Raw genomic sequence first — 22,548 nt, 5'->3', positions numbered from 1 at the left:
TATCACCTCACACCTAGATGGCTGTCATCAAAAAGACCACAAATTACAAATGTTGACGAGGTGGTGGAGAAAAGGGAACTTGTGCACTGTTGGTGGAAATATAAATTGGTGCATCTATATGCAAAACACTATGAGCTTTTTAAAACAACTAAAAATAGAACTGCCATATAACCCATCAATTACATTCCTGGGTACATATTCAAAAAGCAAAAACAGTAATCAGGAAAGATATATGCATCCCAATTCCATAGCAGCAATGTTTACAATTACCAAGATTTGAAATCAGCTTAAATATCCATCCACAGATGAATGAATGAAGAAGATGTAGTTATATATATATATATATATATACACATACATATACCCAAAAATATATACAATACTACTCATTTACCACAACATGGGTAGACTTAGAGATAATTTTGCTAAGTGAAATAAATCAGACAGAAAAATAAAAATAGTATGTGATATCACTTATATATGAAATCTAAAAAATGAAGCAAAGTGTAAATATAACAAAAAAGCAGATTCACAGATATAGAGAACAAACTAGTGGTTAACAATGCAGAGGGAGAATGAGGGAGAGGCACAAGAAGGTTAAGGGATTAACAATTTACTGATGGGAGACATACTAATACATCTTTTGTTCAGGTCAGTTCAGTTGCTCAGTCCTATCCGACTCTTTGAGACCCCATGGACTGTAGCACGCCAGGCCTCCCTGTCCATCACCAACTCCTGGAGCTTACCCAAACTCATGTCCATTAAGTCGGTGATGCCATCCAACCATCTCATCCTCTGTCATCCCCTTCTCCTCCTGCCCCCAATCCCTCCCAGCATCAGGGTCTTTTCAGATGAGTCAGCTCTTCACATCAGGTGGCCAAAGTATTGGAGTTTCAGCTTCAGCATCAGTACTTCCAAAGAATATTCAGGATTAATTTCCTTTAGGATGACTGGTTGGACCTCCTGGCAGTCCAAGGGACTCTCAAGAGTCTTCTCCAGCACCACAGTTCAAAAGCATCAATTCTTCAGTGATCAGCTTTCTTTATAGTCCAACTCTCACATCCGTACATGACTACTGGAAAAACCAAAGCTTTGACTAGATGGACCTTTGTCGGCAAAGTTATGTCTTTGCTTTTTAATATGCTGTCTAGGTTGGTCATAACTTTTCTTCCAAAGAGCAAGCATCTTTTAATTTCATGGCTGCAGTAATCATCTGCAGTGATTTTAGAGCACCCATAAATAAAATCTGTCACTGTTTTCACTGTTTCCCCATCTATTTGCCATGAAGTGATGGGACCAGATGCCATGATCTGTTTTCTGAATGTTGAGTTTAAGCCAACTTTTTTACTCTCCACTTTCACTTTCATCGAGAGGCTCTTTAGTTCTTCTTTGCTTTCTGCCATAAGGGGAAGTGTCATTCGCATATCTGACGTTATTGATATTTCTCCCGGCAGTCTTGTTTCCAGCTTGTGCTTCATCCAGTCCAGCATTTATCATGATGTACTCTCAGTTCAGTTCAGTCGCTAAGTCATGTCCGACTCTTTGTGACCCCATGAATCACAGCACACCAGGCCTGTCCATCACCAACTCCAGTTAAATAAGCTGGGTAACAATATACAACCTTGACATACTCCTTTCTGGGTTTGGAACCAGTCTGATGTTCCATGTCCAGTTCTAACTGTTGATTCTTGACCTGAGTACAGGTTTCTCAGGAGGCAGGTCAGGTGGTTGATATTCCCATCACTTTCAGAATTTTCCACAGTTTATTGTGATCCACATAGTCAAAGGCTTTGGCATATACAATAAAACAGAAGTAGGTGATTTTCTGGAACTCACTTGCTTTTTCCATGAGCCTATGGATGTTGGTAATTTGATCTCTGGTTCCTCTGCCTTTTCTAAATCAAGCTTGAACTTCTGGAAGTTCACAGTTCATGTACTGTTGAAACCTGGCTTGGAGAATTTTGAGCATTACTTTGCTAGCGTGTGAGATGAGTACAATTGTGTGGTAGTTTGGGCATTCTTTGACATTGCCTTTCTTTGGGATTGGAATGAAAACTGACCTTTTCCAGTCCTGTGGCCACTGCTGCTGCTGCTGCTACTGCTAAGTCGCTTCAGCCATGTCCGACTCTGCGACCCCATAGACAGCAGTCCACCAGGCTCCCCATTTCCCTGTTATTCTCCAGGCAAGAACAATGGAGTGGGTTGCCATTTCCTTCTCCGTGGCCACTTCTGAGTTTTCCAAATTTGCTGGCACACTGATTATAGCACTTTTACACCATCATCTTTTAGGATTTGAAATAGCTCAACTGAATATCCATCATCTCCACTAGCTTTATTCGTAGTGATGCTTCCTAAGGCCCACATTCCAGGATGTCTGGCTCTAGCTGAGTGATCACACAATTGTGATTATCTGGGCTGTGAAAATTTTTTTTGTATGGTTCTTCTGTGCGTTTTTGCCACCTCTTCTTAATATCTTCTGCTTCTCTTAGGTCCATACCATTTCTGTCATTTATTGTGCCCATCTTTGCATGAAAAGTTTCCTTGGTATCTCTAATTTTCTTGAAGAGATCTCTAGTCTTTCCCATTCTATTGTTTTCCTCTATTTATTTGCACTGATCACTGAGGAAGGCTTTCTTATTTCTCCATGCTATTCTTTGGAACTCTGCATTCAAATGGGTATATTTTTCCTTTTCTCCTTAGCCTTTTGCTTCTCTTCTTTTCACAGCCATTTGTAAGGCCTCTTCAGACAACCATTTTGCCTTTTTATATTTCTTTTTCTAGGGGATGGTCTTGATCACTGCCTCCTGTACAATGTCACAAACCTCTGTCCACAGTTCTTCAAGCACTCTATCAGATCTAATCCCTTGAATCTATTTGTCATTCCCAGTGTATAATCATAAGGGATTTGATTTAGGTCATATCTGAATGGTCTACTGATTTTCCCTACTTTCTTCAATTTAAGCCTGAATTTGGCAATAAGGAGTTCATGATTGGAGCCACAGTCAGCTCCCGGTCTTGTTTTTGCTGACTGTATAGAGCTTCTCCATCTTTGGCTGCAAAGAATATAAACAGTCTGATTTCAGTATTTACCATCTGGTGATGTCCATGTGTAGAGTCTTCTCTTGTGTTGTTGGAAGAGGGTGTTTGCTATGACCAGTGCGTTCTCTTGGCAAAACTCTATTAGCCTTTGCTCTGATTCACTCTGTACTCCAAGGCCAAATGTGCCTGTTTCTCCAGGTATTTCTTGACTTCCTACTTTTGCATTCCAGTCCCCTATAATGAAAAGGACATCTTTTTTGGATGTTAGTTCTCGAAGATCTTGTGGGTCTTCAGAGAACCGTGCAACTTCAGCTTCTTCAGCTTTACTCTTCAGGGCATACACTTGGATTACTTTGATATTGAATGGTTTGCCTTGGAAACGAGCAAAGATCATTCTGTCATTTTTGAGATTGCATCCAGGTACTGCATTTTAGACTCTTTTGTTGACTATGATTACTACTCCATTTCTTCTTAGGGATTCCTGCCCACAGTAGTAGATATAATGGTCTGCTGCTGCTGCTAAGTCGCTTCAGTCGTATCCGACTCTGTGCGACCCCATAGACGGCAGCCCACCAGGCTCCCCTGTCCCTGGGATTCTCCAGGCAAGAACACTGGAGTGGGTTGCCATTTCCTTCTCCAATGCGTGAAAGTGAGGTCGCTCAGTCGTGTCCAACTTAGTGACCCCGTGGACTACAGCCTAGCAGGCTCTTCCGTCCATGGGATTTTCTAGGCAAGAGTACTGGAGTGGCTTGCCATTGCCTTCTCCGAGATATAATGGTCATCTGAGTTAAATTCATCCATCCAGTCCATTTTAGTTTGCTGATTTCTAAAATGTCGATGTTCACTTTTGGCATCTCCTGTTTGACTACTTCCAATTTACCTTGATTCATGAACCTAACATTCCAGGTTCCTATGCAATATTGCTCTTTACAACATCAGACTTTACTTCCATCACCAGTCACATCCACAGCTGGGTGTTGTTTTTTCTTTGGCTCCATCTCCTCATTCTTTCTGGAGTTTTTCTCCACTGATGTCCCGTAGCATTTTGGGCCCCTACTGTCCTGGGGAGTTCATCTTTCAATGTCCTATCTTTTTGCTGTTCCTGGGGTTCTCAAGGCAAGAATACTGAAGTGGTTTGCCATTCCCTTCTCCAGTGGGCCACATTTTGTCAGAACTCTCCACCATTACCCGTCCGTCTTGGGTGGCCCTACCTGAAATGGCTCATGGTTTCATCAAATTAGACAAGACTGTGGTCCGTGTGATCAGATTGGTTAGTTTTCTGTGATTTTGTTTTCAATCTGTCTGCCCTCTGATGCAGAAGGATAAGAGGCTTATGGATGCTTCCTGATGGGAGAGACTGACTGAGTGGGAAACTGGGTCTTGTTTGCTTGATGGGGCCATGCTCAGTAAACCTTTAACCATCTTGTGTTACCTGAACATTATTGACCAGATACGTTTCAGTACTCACAGGTATTAGTTTCTGCAAAGATCCCCTGGTCAATAAATGGTGCAAACTACTGTGTGTTAAATAAGCTAGAAGGATATATTGTACAACACAGGGAATATAGTCAGTGTTTTAACTGTAAATGGAGTACAACCTTTAAAAATTGTGAATCACTATGTTGTGCACCTAAAAACTTACATAATATTGTACATTAACTATACCTCAATTGAAAAAAAGGAATTCCAAGTTACCCCATAACTTATATAAATTTATGAAGCAAATAATTAAGAGGTGGAATGATATCTTTAGAAATTCTGTATCAAATGCATTCTAAATGTCTCTAAACCTCTTAGAGACAAAAATATAGAAATAGGACAAAAATTTAAAAGTACGAAGAAAAATATGGGCAAGTAGAATAGAGTAAGTGCTCTTTTTCCCCAGATTCATGTATTCCATGGTCAAAGAATGTCACTGAAATATAATAAATGTATTACACAGCTAGCATAATAATGGTCATTTTATCTAGTAGACTTGAGACAGGTATGAAAATTAGACCAAGAATATTCTAAATAATTAAAGTCAGAGATTTTTGTCTTTACATTATGTCTAGTATCTTTATTCACATAGAAGTAAGCTATTTATCCTTAATAAATTTTATGATTCTGATGATAATTTCTTTTGAGTTTCTTTTCAGATAGTTGGTCCTAAAATGTGATAATTGGTTTTTCAAGTGCATTTTAGAACAGATAGTTTGAACTGCTTATCATATCAAAGGATTTTATATTAGAAATGTTTAGAAAAAGTTAAAAGTAGGGATTCCCTGATAGCTCAGTTGGTAAAGAGTCCACCTGCAATGCAGGAGACCCTGGTTCGATTCCTGAGTCAGGAAGATCCACTGGAGAAGGGATAGGCTACCCACTCCAGTATTCTTGGGCTTCCCTTGTGGCTTAGCTGGTAAAGAATCTGCCTGTAATGTGGGAGAGTTGTGTTCAATCCCTGGATTGGGAAGATCCCCTGGAGAAGGGACCAGCTACCCACTCCAGTGTTCTGGCCTGGAGAATTCCATGGACTGTATAGTCCATGGGGTCGCAAAGAGTCAGACATGACTGAGTGACTTTCACAAGTTTATTTGTTTCTGCCTCAAGGATTAAAATGAGTAAGAATAATTTCTTTAGGTCAATTTATATCTTAATATTTAAGATTTTGAAGATTAAAGAATAGACAATATAATTTCTAATGAAGAATGATAAAGTAGAATTAGCTCTTACATACTTTTAAAAAGGTGATTAAATATAATATTTTCTAATTAATGCAACTGATTAAGTGCATTAATCACTCAATTAATGGCTGAGTGGTCCTGCTTAAATTGTTTTCATCATTTTAACATTCAGTACAAATGCAAGTTATTTTGATATCTTTTATAACATACTTTACTCATCTGAAAATTCACATTGTTTTCTTGGACTTCATTTTGTCAGTATTTTTTCTAGAAGAATAATTATGAGATTGTCTTTAAATAATCAGTGTTTATAGTGTTCTTAGTGTTGTTGAAATTCAACCCTCTGAAATTATCTGAAGGTGAAAGTGAAAAGTGTTAGTCACTCAGTCATGTCTGACTCTGTGATCCCATAAACTGTAGCCCGCCAGGCTCCTCTGTCCATGGACTTCTCCAGGCAAGAATACTGGAGTGGGTAGCCATTCCCTTCTTGAGGAGATCTTCCCAACCCAGGGATTGCAGGCAGATTCTTTACTGTCTGAGAGTGTAACTAAACAAGTTATTGTACATTTGATTTCATATTTTTACAGAAAAAAATATTCCACATTACCTATTTGATCTGTGTCCTCAAATACTTAGATACATTGATTGTTTTTGCCTGTGGTCACTTTAGGGTCCAATGGGAGAACAAGGAGAGAGAGGAGACCCTGGAGCAGAGGGCTATAAGGTAATTCCTGTAAATTTCACACCTTTCTTCTAAATTTGAATAGGTTTCTCTGTGGTTCTGCTCAGTTGCAAAAGAAAATAAGCATCATTGAGATAATTAGTAATATCTTACATTTTTTATCCTAGAAGAAGCTCTTTGTATTTTCTGTTCCTTCTTTCAAAAATTATCTTCATCTCCTTCCATTGCTGCCTTGTCTCATCATTCAGATCTCAACTGAAATGTTACTTTTGAGATGGCTTCTCTAACTGCCCTTTCTATCCACCACTTTATATCTTATTATTCTATTTATTTTATGACATTTAATGTTATCCAAATTATCTTGCCACCTTTTTATACACTCATTTTTTGTTTATTGTCTACATCCCCTAAGAAAATATAATATCCATGAGAATAAGACTGTCATGTTTTTCATCATTATATCCCGAACTTCTAGAACACAAATTTCCTACTATATAGTAGAAATTCATTAAAGACTTGTCAAATGGATAAAGACCATTATATTCTTATGTCAATTCTTATCTTCTTCTATTCTTAAAAGGATTTTAAGAGACAAGCTGTATTCCTCAAATTATATTAGACTATGGAAAGAATTGAACTGAACTGATGGAAAGAATTTATTCAGTGTCATTATTTATTAACATATTTGTGTTGAGGATGTTTTGTATTCCTGCTCTATATCTCTTCCATTTCTGTTTATAATGTCATATACTAAATAAAATGGTCATTTGTTAACGCTTTCCCTTATCTCCTATCTTTTTCCTTTGCTCACAACACTATCTACTTCCTCACAAAATTACATAATCTTTACTTACATAAATCCTGTCTACCCTTTATAATCTATTTCATACTCCCTTTTCTACTGTCTAGCAGCAAGCTTTCCCTCTAATTTAGTCCTATAGTATTTATTGGTTATAGAAGTCATTCAATATAAATATTTTGCAATCTTCTGCTACTATCATTTTTGCTAATTGTTTTTAATGTGTAGATATCTTAGCTCCTCAATTTGAATATGACTTTTCTTTCTTGTACAATGTCTGTTTTAAGCCCTGTACATAATAGTATATAATATGTTGTTGTTCAGTCGTAAGTCTTGTCCAACTGTCTGAGACCCCCATGGACTGCAGCACACCAGGCTTCCCTGTCCTTCACTATCTCCCAGAGTTTGCTCAAACTCATGTCCATTGCATCAAGGATGCCATCCAATCATTTCATCCTCTGTTGCCCCCTTCTCCTTTACTTGAAATTAGCTTTTCTTTGGGGTGAGAAGCCAACTCAAGCCAACTCACGGCTTTCAGCATAATTTGAGAAGCTTCTTAAACTTCTTTGACTTTTTCTGTGCTAACTTCTCTACACGTTCTTAGGAAAATCGGGTTCTTATAATGTCTTCTTTTGACTTCTACCGACTACAACCAGTAACTATATCAGCATGGCAAACAAACAGCTAGTTATTCTGTTGGAAGGGAAAGAATCTCTTCTTCACCTGGCTGGGAGAAGAAAAATCCTGCCCCTGTTTTTCTGGATAGTCCCTACATTCTTTAGAAATCCTTCATCAGAGGAAAGTTTTCCACTAGGATGGCTGTAGAATCTGGTTCTCCTTTAAGCCATATAGTCCTGATAAAGTCTTCAATCATGGATGTTTTACCAACTAATGTGATATACATTTTCTTCTTTGTCTTATTCCATCTTGTTTCTTAGACTTTAAGAGGCATTTTATCCTGTTGATGGATCTATTTGAAAAAGCCGTTTAGTGCCAGACAGTCACAATAACTTCATTGCTTAGACATCTCAAAGTCATGAAATACCCACACTTGTACCCTGCCACATTTTTCCAAGCACACGTTCGATTCAAACAGTGGAACCATGCTTTATTCAGAGTTAGATTATTCTGTTATACCCTTACGTGATACTTTTAAATGATTGCTTTTCTATATGGGCATTGTAGACATGACCATTTCACTCTAGTAAACAGATGGTCAGAATTATTATAAGCTTTTTAAAATTGTGCTCAAATGCACATAGCATAAAATTTACCATTTTAGCCATTTTAAAATGGTACAATTTAGAGACATTTAATATATTGGCAATATTGTACAATCATCACACACTGCCTAGTTCTAGAACATTTTCATCACCCCAAGAAAGAAGCCCTGTGCTTGTTAAACAGTCATTCTACTTCTCCCAACCTCTGGAAACCAATGCTCTGCTTTCTATCTCTACCAAATTATATATTCTGTATCTTTCATATAATTGGGATCATACAATATACAGCCTTTTGTGTCTGGCTCCTTTCACTTTTCACAGTGTTTTCAAGATTCATCCATGTTGTAAAATATGTCAGTACTTCATTCCTTTTTATGGTTGAGTAATCACCAAGCTTTTAAAAACACTTTTATGTTCACAAATATTCTTAGAGTTATGATAAATTCATGATTTTCCTGTTGGAGAAAAAAGATGGACTGGATAATGAATATTTTGCTTACACCTGGCTATGAACAACTGAAAGACATTTGGAAACCCTTAGCACCATCCTTTGTTCTTTTTTCCTCTTGAAGAAACTGAGAATCATAAAAGTCAAGTATCTTGTTCATTATCATCAGTAAATATATACTCAGTTCAGTTCAGTTCAGTTCAGTCGCTCAGTCGTGTCCGACTCTCCGCGACCCCATGAATCACAGCACACCAGGCCTCCCTGTCCATCACCAACTCCCGGAGTTCACTCAAACTCACGTCCACAGAGTCGGTGATGCCATCCAGCCATCTCATTCTCCATCGTCCCCTTCTCCTCCCGCCCCCAACCTTTCCCAGCATCAGAGTCTTTTCCAGTGAGTCAACTCGTCGCATGAGGTGGCCAAAGTATTGGAGTTTCAGCCTTAGCATCAGTCCCTCCAATGAACATCCAGGATTGATCTCCTCTAGAATGGACTGGTTGGATCTCCTTGCAGTATAAGGGACTCTCAAGAGTCTTCTCCAACACCACAGTTCAAAAGCATCGATTCTTCGGCGGTCAGCCTTCTTCACAGTCCAACTCTCACATCCATACATGACCACGGGAAAAACCATTGCCTTGACTAGACGGACCTTGGTTGGCAAAGTAATGTCTCTGCTTTCTAATATATTATCAAGGTTGGTCATAACTTTCCTTCCAAGGAGCAAGCGTCTTTTAATTTCATGGCTGCAATCAGCATCTGCAGTGATTTTGGAGCCCAAAAAAACAAAGTCTGACACTGTTTCCACTGTTTTTCCATCTATTTCCCATGAAGTGATGGGACCAGATGCCATGATCTTTGTTTTCTGAATGTTGAGCTTCAAGCCAACCTTTTCACTCTCCTCTTCCACTTTCATCAAGAGGCTTTTGAGTTCCTCTTCACTTTCTGCCATAAGGGTGGTGTCATCTGCATATCTGAGGTTATTGATATTTCTCCCGGCAATCTTGATTCCAGCTTGTGCTTCCTCCAGCCCAGTGTTCCTCATGATGTACTCTGCATATAAGTTAAATAAGCAGGGTGACAATATACAGCCTTGACGTACTCCTTTTCCTATTTGGAACCAGTCTGTTGTTCCATGTCCAGTTTCTAAGTCAACCTAAACTTATATGAGACAAAGCCCTAATAAATTGAATAAATTATGTTCTACCTTAAACTCCTTTTTACTTTGGTTTGGCAAAAGCCATAGAATTTTTTGCGTACTATAAAATAACTACTAATCCTATCCTCACTTGGCCTTCAGTCCTTAGCATTAGATATACACATCCAAATAGATACTAGACATCATCACAGGTACCTCAGACTCAGCATGTCCCAGTCCAAATCTGATCCTCCTCTTTTTAAGTCTGTATTTCAGTGAATAGTACCAGCAGACATCCAGGTGTCTAGTAAACTCATCTTCCCTCTTTCTATCTCTGTCTCTTTCACTCTCTGTCCCTTGCTTTCTCTTTTCTCTCACCTCTCCCTCCTCATTCTCCCCTCTGTCTATCCTCTCATCTCTCAGCTTCAATTGGCCACTTCTTTTGACCTTTTATGTATCTCTGGAGTCTATCCGCTTTGCCCTACTTGAGAGTTTCATCATTTTTTGCCTGAATTCTTTTAATAGCTCACTAACTAGACTCACTATCAACAGTCACAGCCCTTTTAAATCCTTTCTCCCCTTAACATGTTGTGTTAGATGAATCTCCATTCATTCTCCCATGCCATTCCTCTGCAGAATGCCTTCCTTTTTCTTTACTGCCTGGAAAACTAATCCTTTAAACTTCAGCTTCCCATGTAAAATCATCATTTATGATTTTGTAATCATATATAATCATCACTTTCCATATAAAAATCCTCTCCAGGCTCCCTTTGATCATCCAACCCTCCCACTACTATCACCAGAAAAAAATATCAATCACTTCCTGTAATCTTGCCCACATAACTTCATAATATTTACTGCAGCGTATTTAATTCTTACCACGGTAGAAAAATAATTTGTCAGTTTTTATTGAGATGGAAAGAGCCAATAGAACTATAGTGGAGCTCCTAGTAAACAAGTTTGTTTTTCCTAAGGTTTACATCCAAACATCACAAACCTGTAAGAGGCAATTGGCTCTTCTATGATTATTCTAAAAAGATCTCTGTAAAACCGCAGCTAGAATGGTGACAAAACCATAACAGACCATGATCGTTTGGAGTTTTGTAGTTGAGAAGGAAATGGCAACCCACTCCAGTGTTCTTGCCTGGAGAATCCCAGGGACGGCGGAGCCTGGTCGGCTGCCGTCTATGGGGTCGCACAGAGTCAGACACGACTGAAGCGACCTAGCAGCAGCAGCAGCAGTATGGTTACTCTCACTTAGTTCACTTTGTAACCCCAACTTTTCACCAATTGCTTCTCTCCTGAGCTAGCTTTATAAGTGACCTACAATAGTTGTATTTACTTGAATGAAACTCCCTCATGGTTGACCTGATTCTGTTACTTGCTGATCCTGGTCATGTTTTGTTGGTAAGAGTCATGTTGTTTGTTGGTAGTCATCCTTTTCTCTTTAGTTTGGACTGTGTGCTATTTATAGAAAGCTTTCCAAATTAGCCTTTATCTCTTGCAGCTGTTCTCTCCCTTAAACAGGATTTGTTTACTTTATCAGGAAGCTGAATCTTAAAACCATAAACATTTACGCTGCAGAATGCAAACAGAAAAGACTTCAGCTGATCTTGCTGTGAGAATAAATCATTAGCCTTAGGTAATCCCTTCTTCTCCTAGCCCAGAAAGGAGATGAGCCTGATAACTGTCCTTCCTATGGCATCCCTTCTGTAATATACAGGAAGAAAGCAATCTGAAGTGGACAGTGGGGAAGGGGATAAAAGAGATTACATGTGGAATTCTTTCTGCATAACTGTTACCTGACATGCCCCTAGTTTGTTGTTAGTTTCTGTTTGCACACTTGAAAAATGTGGTAGGTCAGCATTCCTTTCTAGGAGAACTGGGCTGATGACAGATTGCTAGAGTCAGAGTCACTTGATGTCTTGGCATATGCAGTAACGACTACCAGTCTTCAACTCAGTAAATCTACTATCTAAATGGCTGTGACCTTAATTTGTAAAAGTGGAGACCATAGAACACTGGAAAAAAGATTGAAAAAAAGACATTTGCTTTCAAACCCTTTATTCACTGGTTATTTACTATATTAGTTTCCTGAGCCTGCCATAACAAATTACCACAAACCAGGTGGTTTAAAACAACAGAAATTTATTCTCTCGTGATCCTGGAAGCCAGAAATCCAAAAGCAAGATATGAACAGGGCTGTGTTCCCATCATTGGCTCTAGGAAAGAACCTTTCTTGCTTCTTCCAGCTTCTGGTAGCTAACAACATCCCTTGTGGCTGCATCACTCCATCCTCTGCTCGTCTTCACATGACCTTCTCCTTTGTATCCTTCTCTTTCTCTGTGTCTCTTACAAGGACACCTGTCAGTGGATTTGGGGCCCACATGGATAATCCAGAGAACTTCCCAGGTGGCGTTATGGTAAAGAACCCACCTGCGAATGTAGGAGACATAAGAGATACAGGTTTGATCCCTGGGTTGGGAAGATCTCCTAGAGGAGGAAATTGCAACCCATTCCAGGATTCTTGCCTGGATAATCCCATGGACAGGAGAGTCTGGAGAGCTACAATCCAGATGGTCACAAAGAGTCCAGGATAATCTCCTTCGAAAATACTTAACTTGATGATATCTGCAAAGACCCTTTTCTCCAAATAAGATCACATTCACAGGTTTTAAGGATTAGGGTACAGACATCTTTTGGCAGACCTATATTAACCCATATGGGAAAAACCTCTATACTCTTTCTCAGTCATCATTTTATCCAGGGGCTGTTATGTTCTATCTTATTTCTAAGAGAGAATCATTATCTCTATAATATTTACATTGAATTTTGCAACGTTCTGCTACCACTTTAAGTGATACTTGGAGAAGGAAATGGCAACCCACCCCAGTATTCTTGCCTGGAAAAATCCCATGGACAGAGCAGCATAGCGGGTTTACAGTCCATGGGGCCTCAAAGAGTTGGACACGACAGCGACTTCACTTTCACATTAAGTGATATTACTCCATCCTCCCAGTTGTTGTCTTTCTGTGTTCCAATAACAGATCCTTTTCTCTTCATAGGGCCATGTGGGTATGCCAGGACCAAGAGGTGCCCCTGGACAGCACGGGCCCCCAGTATGGTTTGAAAGCATTCTTTGTAACTCTGGCTTTAAAAACATTAATGTTAACATATCTTACTTGGTCTCTGCTTTATATGTGATTTCTGTTTTGGTTCCTGTTAAAGGGTGAGCCAGGTGACCAGGGTGAACAAGGACGAAAAGGAGAGAGAGGATCTGAAGTAAGTTGAAATCAAGACAATTTGAAATGTACTGCTGGCTTCAGAAAGCAAGGACACAGGGAGTTGCTGTTCATTACAACTTAAATGATCATTCACCCTTTCAGGACAACAATCACCATGGGCCTCTAAACAACGTGTTTGTCAATAATTGCGTTAAAGCATCATTATTGATTAATTTATGTGTTTTGACTGCCCTCCAAATTTCCCTTTACCAGCAGACTACTCTGGCTTTTAGAAAATTGCTTAGACTTATCCCAAACTAGCTGTCCTTCTTTGGGGTTTCAGGTAGAAATAACAACTAGTCTTAAAACCAGTATCGCCAAGCGAAAATTTAGCAGTCATGCTTATATAGTTGCTGTAGTAAAGTAGAGGTATAAATCGGTGGACTATATGACACAGAGTCAAAATTAGCTTAAAAGATTTTTTTTCCATAGCGCAAGTCAATTATTTGTTATCGACAAACTAAAAATCTATTATTACTGAATTTAGCCATCTCATTCCCTGTATAGGAATAGCTGTTGCTTCCACCTTACATATGGAGAAGGAAATGGCAACCCACTCCAATATTCTTGCCTAGAAAATCCCATGGACAGAGCAGCCTGGCAGGTTCCAGTTCATGGAGTCGTAAGAGTTGGACACAACTGAGCAACTGGGCACACACACACAACCTTATGTAACAACTGGATTTGTAATTTGTAGCATCAGTTCATTGCTACACTTTTCATTCAGCCTTATTTAAAAAAAAAAAAAATGTGGAGAAAGAATACAGCTGTCTCATTCACTTAGAATGTGTAATACCCAAATTGGAAAAAGCAGTGGAAAATTATGTGAACCTAGAACACTGCTGATGCTTTCATGTGACTTCCTTATGCTTGCTTTAAGTGGCTAAGGATGAAAATGCTCTCCCAAGGTTTGATCCTGACATTTCTAATGCTTTACAGTTAGTGCTTTCATTTTCTTGGTGTTTTCTTTTTGCTTTTTGACATATCTCAGAAAGAATTGTTTTTGCTGTTTCTTCATATCTGTTAAATTATACCAATAAAAATAAAATATTCTTACTAGGTCACTGCACCTCCAGCCTATATAGTCAGCTCTTCCCAGGTATTAGAGCTGAAAAGTGCTGAGAAGCCGTGGTTTAAATTCTGTATAATCCATGAGAACTAGTTCTTTCCCCACTATGGGCGATGCTGGCATACAGTCTGAGGTTACACTAAAAGCCCTTATAAAATTTCAGATAGGAACGGTTGTTACCAGAATATCACTGACTGTGTTACTCACTAGGGTCGCTTTGAATAGCCAGATGGATCCTGTGGAATAGCTGTCATTTTATTTCTGTAAAGCTATAAATGTGTTTTTCAGATTTGGAAAGGGCCCTTTAAAATCATTTGGACAGCCCTCTCATCTTTCAAATGAAGTAGTTCAGCTCCCAAAGAGATTATGAGTTACTAAGATCACAAAACTGGTTACAACAAAACCAACATTAGAAACTTTATTTCTTGACTCCCATTATTACACAGAAGCCTTCTTATATAGATTAAATTAAATATTAATTTTACTTAACCAACTGATTCATTTATTAGTCTCTCAGATATGAAACTGTGGACAACTATTTAAAAAAATTGGAGCAAGTCAAGTCAAAACCAATTGCAAACCACTACATTTTTTAGAGACTTTCATAATGCAAATGTAGTGAACTGTCCCATAATGGCTTTCAAATACAAAGACTCAAGCCAAAATTTTATTTTCTTCCCAAAACAAAATTCCAGATTTTAGTGAGTTGAAATTTCTTGGTTAAAAAGAGTATGAGCCTTACTTACCTCTCTAAGTCTGTGTTTGTATTTTAAAGCTACACTCTCTAACAAAGTTAGAACTAGCAAAGTATTGAGATGACTGTTCTTCAGCTTCATTTAAATAAAAAACAAATGAGTGTTTGGATAGTAATGGCACATTTAAAATTTTCTGTTATCTAAAGAATTAGATTACCTTCTTTTGTAGTCTGTGAAGTGGTACAATTCCAGTGAATTGAAAGATGTTTTAAATGGATCTGATTTCAAGAGGGTCATTCTATTTTTCAAAGCTAGGTAGACAAAAGAGCACAATTCTGCATATACTCTAAAGACTATACATTAATTCACTCACCTTTCCTATTATGAGAACAGTAAAGTCTGTTTGATTTATGAGATACTTACATTTAAATAAAATATTATGAGTAAGTTGTTTGAAAAGAGCTAGAATTCTTCTAGCTTTATTACATTGGAATTTTGGGCATTGGTGGAAGAGCGACATTTCCCTCCCTTTTTATGACACCAACTCAATTAATCACCTACTAACACCTTCTATTTTTACTTTGTCTTTGGCCCAGTCTTTAATTTCCTACTGAACAGACCACCTCTGTGTAGGATTAATATTTAGTAATATTTGGCTCTTAATTTAGTTATAAGAATACCTAGTAATTCCAAATTCAAGGCTTTTTTTAATGCACAAATTCAAAAAAATACCAGTTTGTTGATCTTTATGTATTTTGAACCTCCATTGCAAGTCTGTGGTTTCTCTAACTGGCCTACTTTATTTTAGTTATGATGACAATTGTCATAAGGACTATTTTGTCATTTTTTATACACTTTATGTTCAGTTGGTAGGTTTCTGCCACAATTTTACCATTAAAAATAGCAAAAGTACTCTTTAAAAATAATTTGCATAACCATAATTTTCCTTTAGTGTTATTCTGTTGGGAGCTACTTCCTCATACCTATCCAAGTATTAATAACTAATATTCTAATTCTAATTTTCACAATGATAGACCCATATATGTAGGTTTTAGAGTACAGTATTTACCTGTTCTGAACATAATAGTCACCCCAAAACATAACTGATTTGTGATGGTACATGAATGTCTTTGTTTTTATTTTGTTATTTAAATGTTTGGAATAAAGCACTTATATATATGTATAGCATATCTGAACCTTAAGCCATAAACTCAGGTACACTAAAAGTATAACTTTATGTTCTTTATAATGGAATTTTCTGTTCTGAGTGCCCTTCCTGGCCTGTGATAGAAACCTAATTGATGGTAATTTAGTCAATTGATTGCCTTTAACTCTGTCCACTCAGATGTTTTGGATTTGATTTAGAGAGCTTTTCCTATTCATTTTCTTTTCAAATGTACAGTTACACTCCAGGTGGCAATGGTAGGGAAGAGGAATAGGAGGTGAGATTGGGTCTCAGCCATCATCTATTCATGCTAGCATCCACTGAAATATGCATCATCCCTTTGGAGCCCCATCAGCCATCATTCCACTATTTTGGTGTCTACCTTGGCCCTCCTAGCAGAAGTTCTTTGATCCCTGTTGATTTGTACAGCTGTTTTCTCAACTCAGGTTTAAGATCTCCTCAGATAGGGCTCTAAGAGTCATGTGTTCTTGGCCACATGAAAATAACATTCTGCCGTTCCCCACACCATGCTCTGTACTTGAGGGACTTAGACTTTCTCAAGATCCCTGGCCTGACATCTCATGCAGAAATTTCTACTCTTGTTGCTGACACTCAGTGCAATTTAGTTGACATCTCATGAGGCCTTTAGTCTCCCTGGCAGTCATCTCTGTGCCCACGTCCCCACGTTTGTCTGCAGTACTATTGTCTCCACTCCCCGGGACTTGAGGGCGGCATCAAGTCTCTTCTCAGGGATGCCTGTCAGTGTCTTCAGTCTTGCTTCTCTTTTTACCTTTCTCCAAAGTCAAGATTTTTTATATCCCCTTAGGTAGGAAAAACTTTCTCTTACATTATTATAATTCTTCTAAATATGTTCTTTGTGTCATAAATTTTATGACTTGAATCCTTCACTACCTTGATTTCTGAGACTTTTAATATTTGAAAATCAAGTTTTTGTGTGGGTTGCACAAAATACTGGAGTGGGTTGCATTTTTGTGTTAAGGAAATACATTCTTTTCAAATTATTACCCCAGAGGACTATTTTGAAATTCATAAGCTAAAAAAGGTTTATTTTAAAAATCAAAAGTCTAGAACAGATCTTTCACTTTATAAAAAGAAATACTGTGAAGAAAAAAGCACACCGGTTAACATATTTGAATATTATCACACTTCATATACTATTTTGTGCTATTCAAAACAACCAAAACAAAATTGTTTTCAATATTTAAAATAGTATTTACTTGCCTATTTCATTTCTTCATTGCAATCTAAAAGACACATTTTATTATAGGGATCATATGTTCCAGAAATTGTATTTACTTCAAGTAAATACAGTTCACCAACTATCCCATTTTCTTACCTTTAGGAGGAATTTACATTAGTGACTTTTTGAAGCAAGTAAAGTAGCTTTTAAACTTGGAGGTGTAACCCTTGATTAATATTGTTCCCTTTCATCAAATTCTAACAAAATGGGATTTTTATTTCTTACAGAAAATGCCCTTTTTTCTGTTACTACATACACTATCTCTTCTTAAAACATTTAAGCTCATTTTCAGAATATGTAACATCTTTTGATATTTTTTATCTTGCTATTATTGTCAAATTGACTTTTTAGCACAACTATCTTCAGATTTTAATAACTTAACATCCCATTTTGGTGAAATTATCTTGTTTCTGAGAACTTCTGACTTCTGAAAAATGTGTCTGGTAATGGCAATATGCTTCTTTTTTTTAATTTGTGAACTAGGTCACTCTTTTCCACATTTTTCTTCTTAAGATAATTTTAGGATAGCATGAGAATAATGGCATGATTTGCAAGGGCAAGTTTCTAACTATCCTGGCAAACCATTACAGCTGAATCAATTATAATTTAAAACATCTCACACATGGAAAAACAAGCAGCTCTGTGAGAAATAAATATCTTTTCTTTGATTCACAAGTATGTCCTTCTCCGTACTTCCAGATAGCATTTTAAGTTATTGGTTCATATCCCTCACTCTACTTTATGTGCCTTGGGAACGGGAGATTTGATTTTGCATCTCCAACACATAACAGAGTCCCTGATACCTCATAGTCAATGAATGTTTGTTGCTGTTATTTTGTCACTAAATAGCAAAGTCATGTCTGACTATTTTGTAACACCATCCACTGTAGTCCACCAGTCTCCTCTGTCCATGGGATTTTCCAGACAAGAATACTGGAGTGGGTTGCATTTCCTTCTCCAGAGGCTCTTCCCAGCCCAGGGACAGAGCCCGCATCTCCTGCGTTGCAGTGGATCCTTTACCACTAAGCCACTGGGGAAGCCCCAGTGAATGTTCACTCAATTAATTAAATAGGTACTTAAACAATTTCAATGAGGAGAGAAAGGCCTTGCCTGCAAGTGGGGACTTTTGTTTAAATAATCAGTTTCTTTTTAGACCTATGGGGGCTTCCCCGTGGCTCAGAGAGTAAGGCGTCTGCCTGCAATGCAGGAGACCCAGGTTCAATCCCTGGGTCGGGAAGATCCCCTGGAGAAGGAAATGGCAACCCACTCCAGTACTCTTGCCTGGAGAAGTACATGGACAGAGGAACCTGGTGGGCTACAGTCCATGGAGTCGCAAAGAGTTGGACATGACTGAGCAACTTCACTTTCACTTTTTAGAACTATATATCTTTGACAGTTAATTGCTCAGTGGTGTCTGACTCTGTGACACCATGGACTGTAGCCCACCAGGCTCCTCTTTCCATGGAATTCTCCAGGCAAGAATACTGGAATGAGGTGCCATTTCCTTCTTCAGGGGATCTTCCTGACCCAGGGATCGAACCCCAGTCTCCTGCATTGCAGGCAGATTCTTTACCATCCTGAGCCACCAAGGATAGCTCTTTTTGGAGGCCAGGTGGAAGTTCATTGATTATCTGGTCAAATTCTCTCATTTACACATGAAAAAAATGACTCCCAGGAAAGTTAAATGGCAATCCCAATGATAACCAACTAGTGAGTGGGAGGACTTGCTTGTAGCATTCAGGTCTTAGAGTTCTTTTCTATGCCTTCTGTTTATTGCAATCAATTGACAACAGTGCTTCACATTTTTAGGGTCCTAAAGGGAAAAAAGGAGCTCCTGGTCCTTCTGGGAAACCTGGGATTTCTGTGAGTAACAGGCTGTCTTCATCTTTATTATTTTTCTAAATAGAATTGGCAACTTTAGCAAGTAGAATAGTTTGGAGCCAATTATGACAAGTGTTGGATAAATCACATTGTCTTTTAAAAATGTTTAAACCCGTGCTGGAACACAGAGGGAACAAAATATGACCATTAGCTCAAAACCAAGCTTGGTGTTGAAATAGAAGTCACCGCAGTTGAAGGATGTTATTTTCCGGTGTATGGAGACCTGTCTGTGAATTCATGCTACTACTGTCTGATGATGAGCCACTGAAAAACAGGGAACTTGGAGTCTTGACTAAATGAATGGTGACAAAGGTCAGAGCTTTCCAAGCATGATTAAAAGGACGTGACCTGGATTTTAGTGAGAGAACTTGACCTCTCATTTTCCTGGGAAATAGAACAGAAAGTCCTAGGGGAAAAAAAAAAAACAAACTTCAAATCCTTTCATTATAAAACAAAGTTTAATTTTACCTTAGCCATTCATTTCCTCTTTGGCCAGGCAAGTATGTGTTGACTAGCTTATTAGCAAAAGCTTCCTGCTGGTTTCCCCTAGCCAAGGGCCTGATTTGAGTGACCTGTGTTGGTTCAAGAAAAGTAAAGAAGTGAATATAAATTATAAGCACATTGAGATCAGAGATCCCTGTAGATTAAATCTTACTCCTCAAAAATAGAAGCAAAAATGTTCAGACCTTTATTCAGTCATATATTTATCTAATTCAAAGCGGCAATTAAAGAGCCTTAATTTATTTCTTGGGGAAATAATACAGTATGAAGTTTTAGAGATGATGAATGTCAGCCTGTATTCTATGCTGACAGGTGCACATGGCTGATCTTTTCTCCACAGATGGATAAACCATGGGCTGGCACAATGAGAAATACTAGGAAAGCACACTAAAGTAGAAAAGGTTACCAAGTAAATTGCTGATTAGCTTGGCATTTTATTTAGGGGACAGTTGACTGATCTGTTGTATCCAAACACTAAATTATTAAGGAATCCAGGAAATAGGAAAATTTATCCTGGGACAGGGTATTAAAAATGTAACCCCCATCTTAATAAGTATAAAAGTATTTGTCATTTAAATATCTGTATAGCATCTCTCTATAATCCAAGTAATTTTTAATTATCAAGGGACTTCCAGGACTACCTGGGCCAAAAGGCATGCAAGGATACCATGGAGCAGAAGGCATTTCAGGAAACCCTGGAAAAATTGGGCTACCAGGAAAACACGGACTTCCTGTGAGTAGATTGAATGTTCTTTGCACTTTATTTCTTATGCATAAGTGTCTCTTTACAAGATCATAGATATGTTGGCTGTCTTTCTTAGCTTTGACGTTTGCTCAGATTAAGCCAATCATTACTATAATAATTATTTTGGAATTGTGTTTATGATTTTCAGGGAATGTCAATGAGTACATTCTGTCAGATATTTTATATATAATAACCCATGTTATTAATAATTTATATCATTCTTAGTACATATAAAATCTGGTAAATAAGAACCATAAAGAAGTAATATTTTAAAGGCTACACAAGCTGACTGTTTTGAGTTCATCAAATGTCTTAAACCACCTTTGGAACATTTCAGGCTTAGCAATAACTCAAGGTAAGCTCTGCCAAAATCATTTTCCCTTTACTTTTATAGCCACACTATTTTATAAGAATTATGTCAATATTTTCTCTGTGTTCATCCATTGGTGATGCAATGAGCAATGATATAGATTCCTATTTTTATGCAAATTTCTATCTTATTTATTTGATCAGAAAGTTAGAATGATATTTTTGTCTTCATTTATCCATTTTCCCTTTTTTCTTCCTAAGGTCATTATAATCTGGATATTTATTGTTATCCCATGTTGTGTTTCCACTTGAAATATGAGAATAATTAATCGCATATTTCAGTAATCCAGTAAATCCAGTAAAATTTATCCTTTTACTTTTCTACTATTTGGATATGGTTATATATTAATCTGTTTTTCTTTTCTTAAATAAATCAGTCCTAGTTGTTTATTCATATGAACCGTGGGACTGTACCAAAACCAAACCCAAATTAATATTCTTCTTTCACTGTAATGAATTATCTCATTTGTTTAAAAAAAATCTATTGAATTATTGCCAGCCAATTTAATTATTTAAGAAATAAATATCTAGCCAGATTCTATCTGGAAAGGTGAATATTTTTAAGGAGGCTTAGCTTGGTTTCTATTTGTTTTGGAGACAGTATATGTGAACATCAGAGCATCAGGTTAAGGCCTAGAAAACTTTGAAAGTCAAGCTGATGTTTTTAATTAAAATATGTACTTCATAAACTTCTGCCATTAACATCAGTCTGGTTAAAAGAGGACTTTGATTTGAGATCTCAGTCTTAAAGGGAGCTCATGCCTTGGGCCTTCGTTTAGATGCTACAGTCTAGGCTCACCACGTAATAGTCTTAAAATGAGGTTGTGGATTTTAAAAAATACAATATCAAAAGTTTAAGAGTTTGTCTGAGTCTGTGTTTAAGTTTTATCTGAAAATGTTATAATGAATCTTATTTTATTGCTTTGAGTAAGATTTTGAGGGTTGAAACAAGGAAAACCACATTTCAAAATATGTCATATATTTTGCTGTGAACACAAGTTTAATCATGGAGGTGGTATTAGTAACTGAGTTGTAAATACTAACAATAGCAAATAGATTAATTTAATTACAGGAAGAGGAGCTCATTTGTTTTCTGACTAAAATACCACTGACCCAGGTACTTATTCCAGATATGGATAATACAGATCAGTATCCTATGTATATGTGTTTAATAGGATATTAAACACATAAGATATTCAGCACATAAGATATTTATCAGACACTAGTGACAGGTCAAAGTCATCCATTACTTTTTATATCAGGTCACTTCATACTTCATTGTGAAAACTTCTTTCTGGCAATATGTGACACCTGCAGGTCCCCCTGGAAAGGATTGAAAATTGGGAATTGGAACGAATACACTGATTTGGACTTAACAAAAATATGAACCATTTTCTCTTGCATAAAAACAGCAATATGGCACATGAGTATTATCTGCTGCTAGTTTCTACAATGAAAACAGACATTTTCTAACTACATCCTTCTTCAATAGGATAATACTTCAGGGGCAGTAATATAATGACTGAGAGAAAGCTAATATAGAAAACAATCAATGCAAATAAGATAGTGATTTCATTTTCATTTTAAG

At 37.5% G+C, this 22,548-nt stretch overlaps 1 protein-coding gene across 1 annotated transcript in view; it reads left to right on the top strand.

The window, feature by feature from the left end:
- COL24A1 (collagen type XXIV alpha 1 chain) overlaps positions 1–22,548 on the top strand; it is a 440,433-nt gene that overhangs the window by 338,587 nt on the left and 79,298 nt on the right. Inside the window, exons 43-47 of the mRNA XM_055403313.2 lie at positions 6,373–6,426; positions 13,056–13,109; positions 13,219–13,272; positions 19,274–19,327; positions 20,472–20,579. Coding sequence (XP_055259288.2) covers positions 6,373–6,426; positions 13,056–13,109; positions 13,219–13,272; positions 19,274–19,327; positions 20,472–20,579 — 324 coding nt within the window. The remainder of the gene's footprint in view (positions 1–6,372; positions 6,427–13,055; positions 13,110–13,218; positions 13,273–19,273; positions 19,328–20,471; positions 20,580–22,548) is intronic.

Source organism: Moschus berezovskii, chromosome 4, assembly GCF_049115385.1.
Source record: "Moschus berezovskii isolate FMDL1 chromosome 4, NW_MosBer_1.0, whole genome shotgun sequence".
NCBI lineage: Eukaryota > Metazoa > Chordata > Mammalia > Artiodactyla > Moschidae > Moschus > Moschus berezovskii.
The sequence above is the reverse complement of the archived record's forward strand: the minus strand, read 5'-3'. Positions and strand labels throughout refer to the sequence as shown.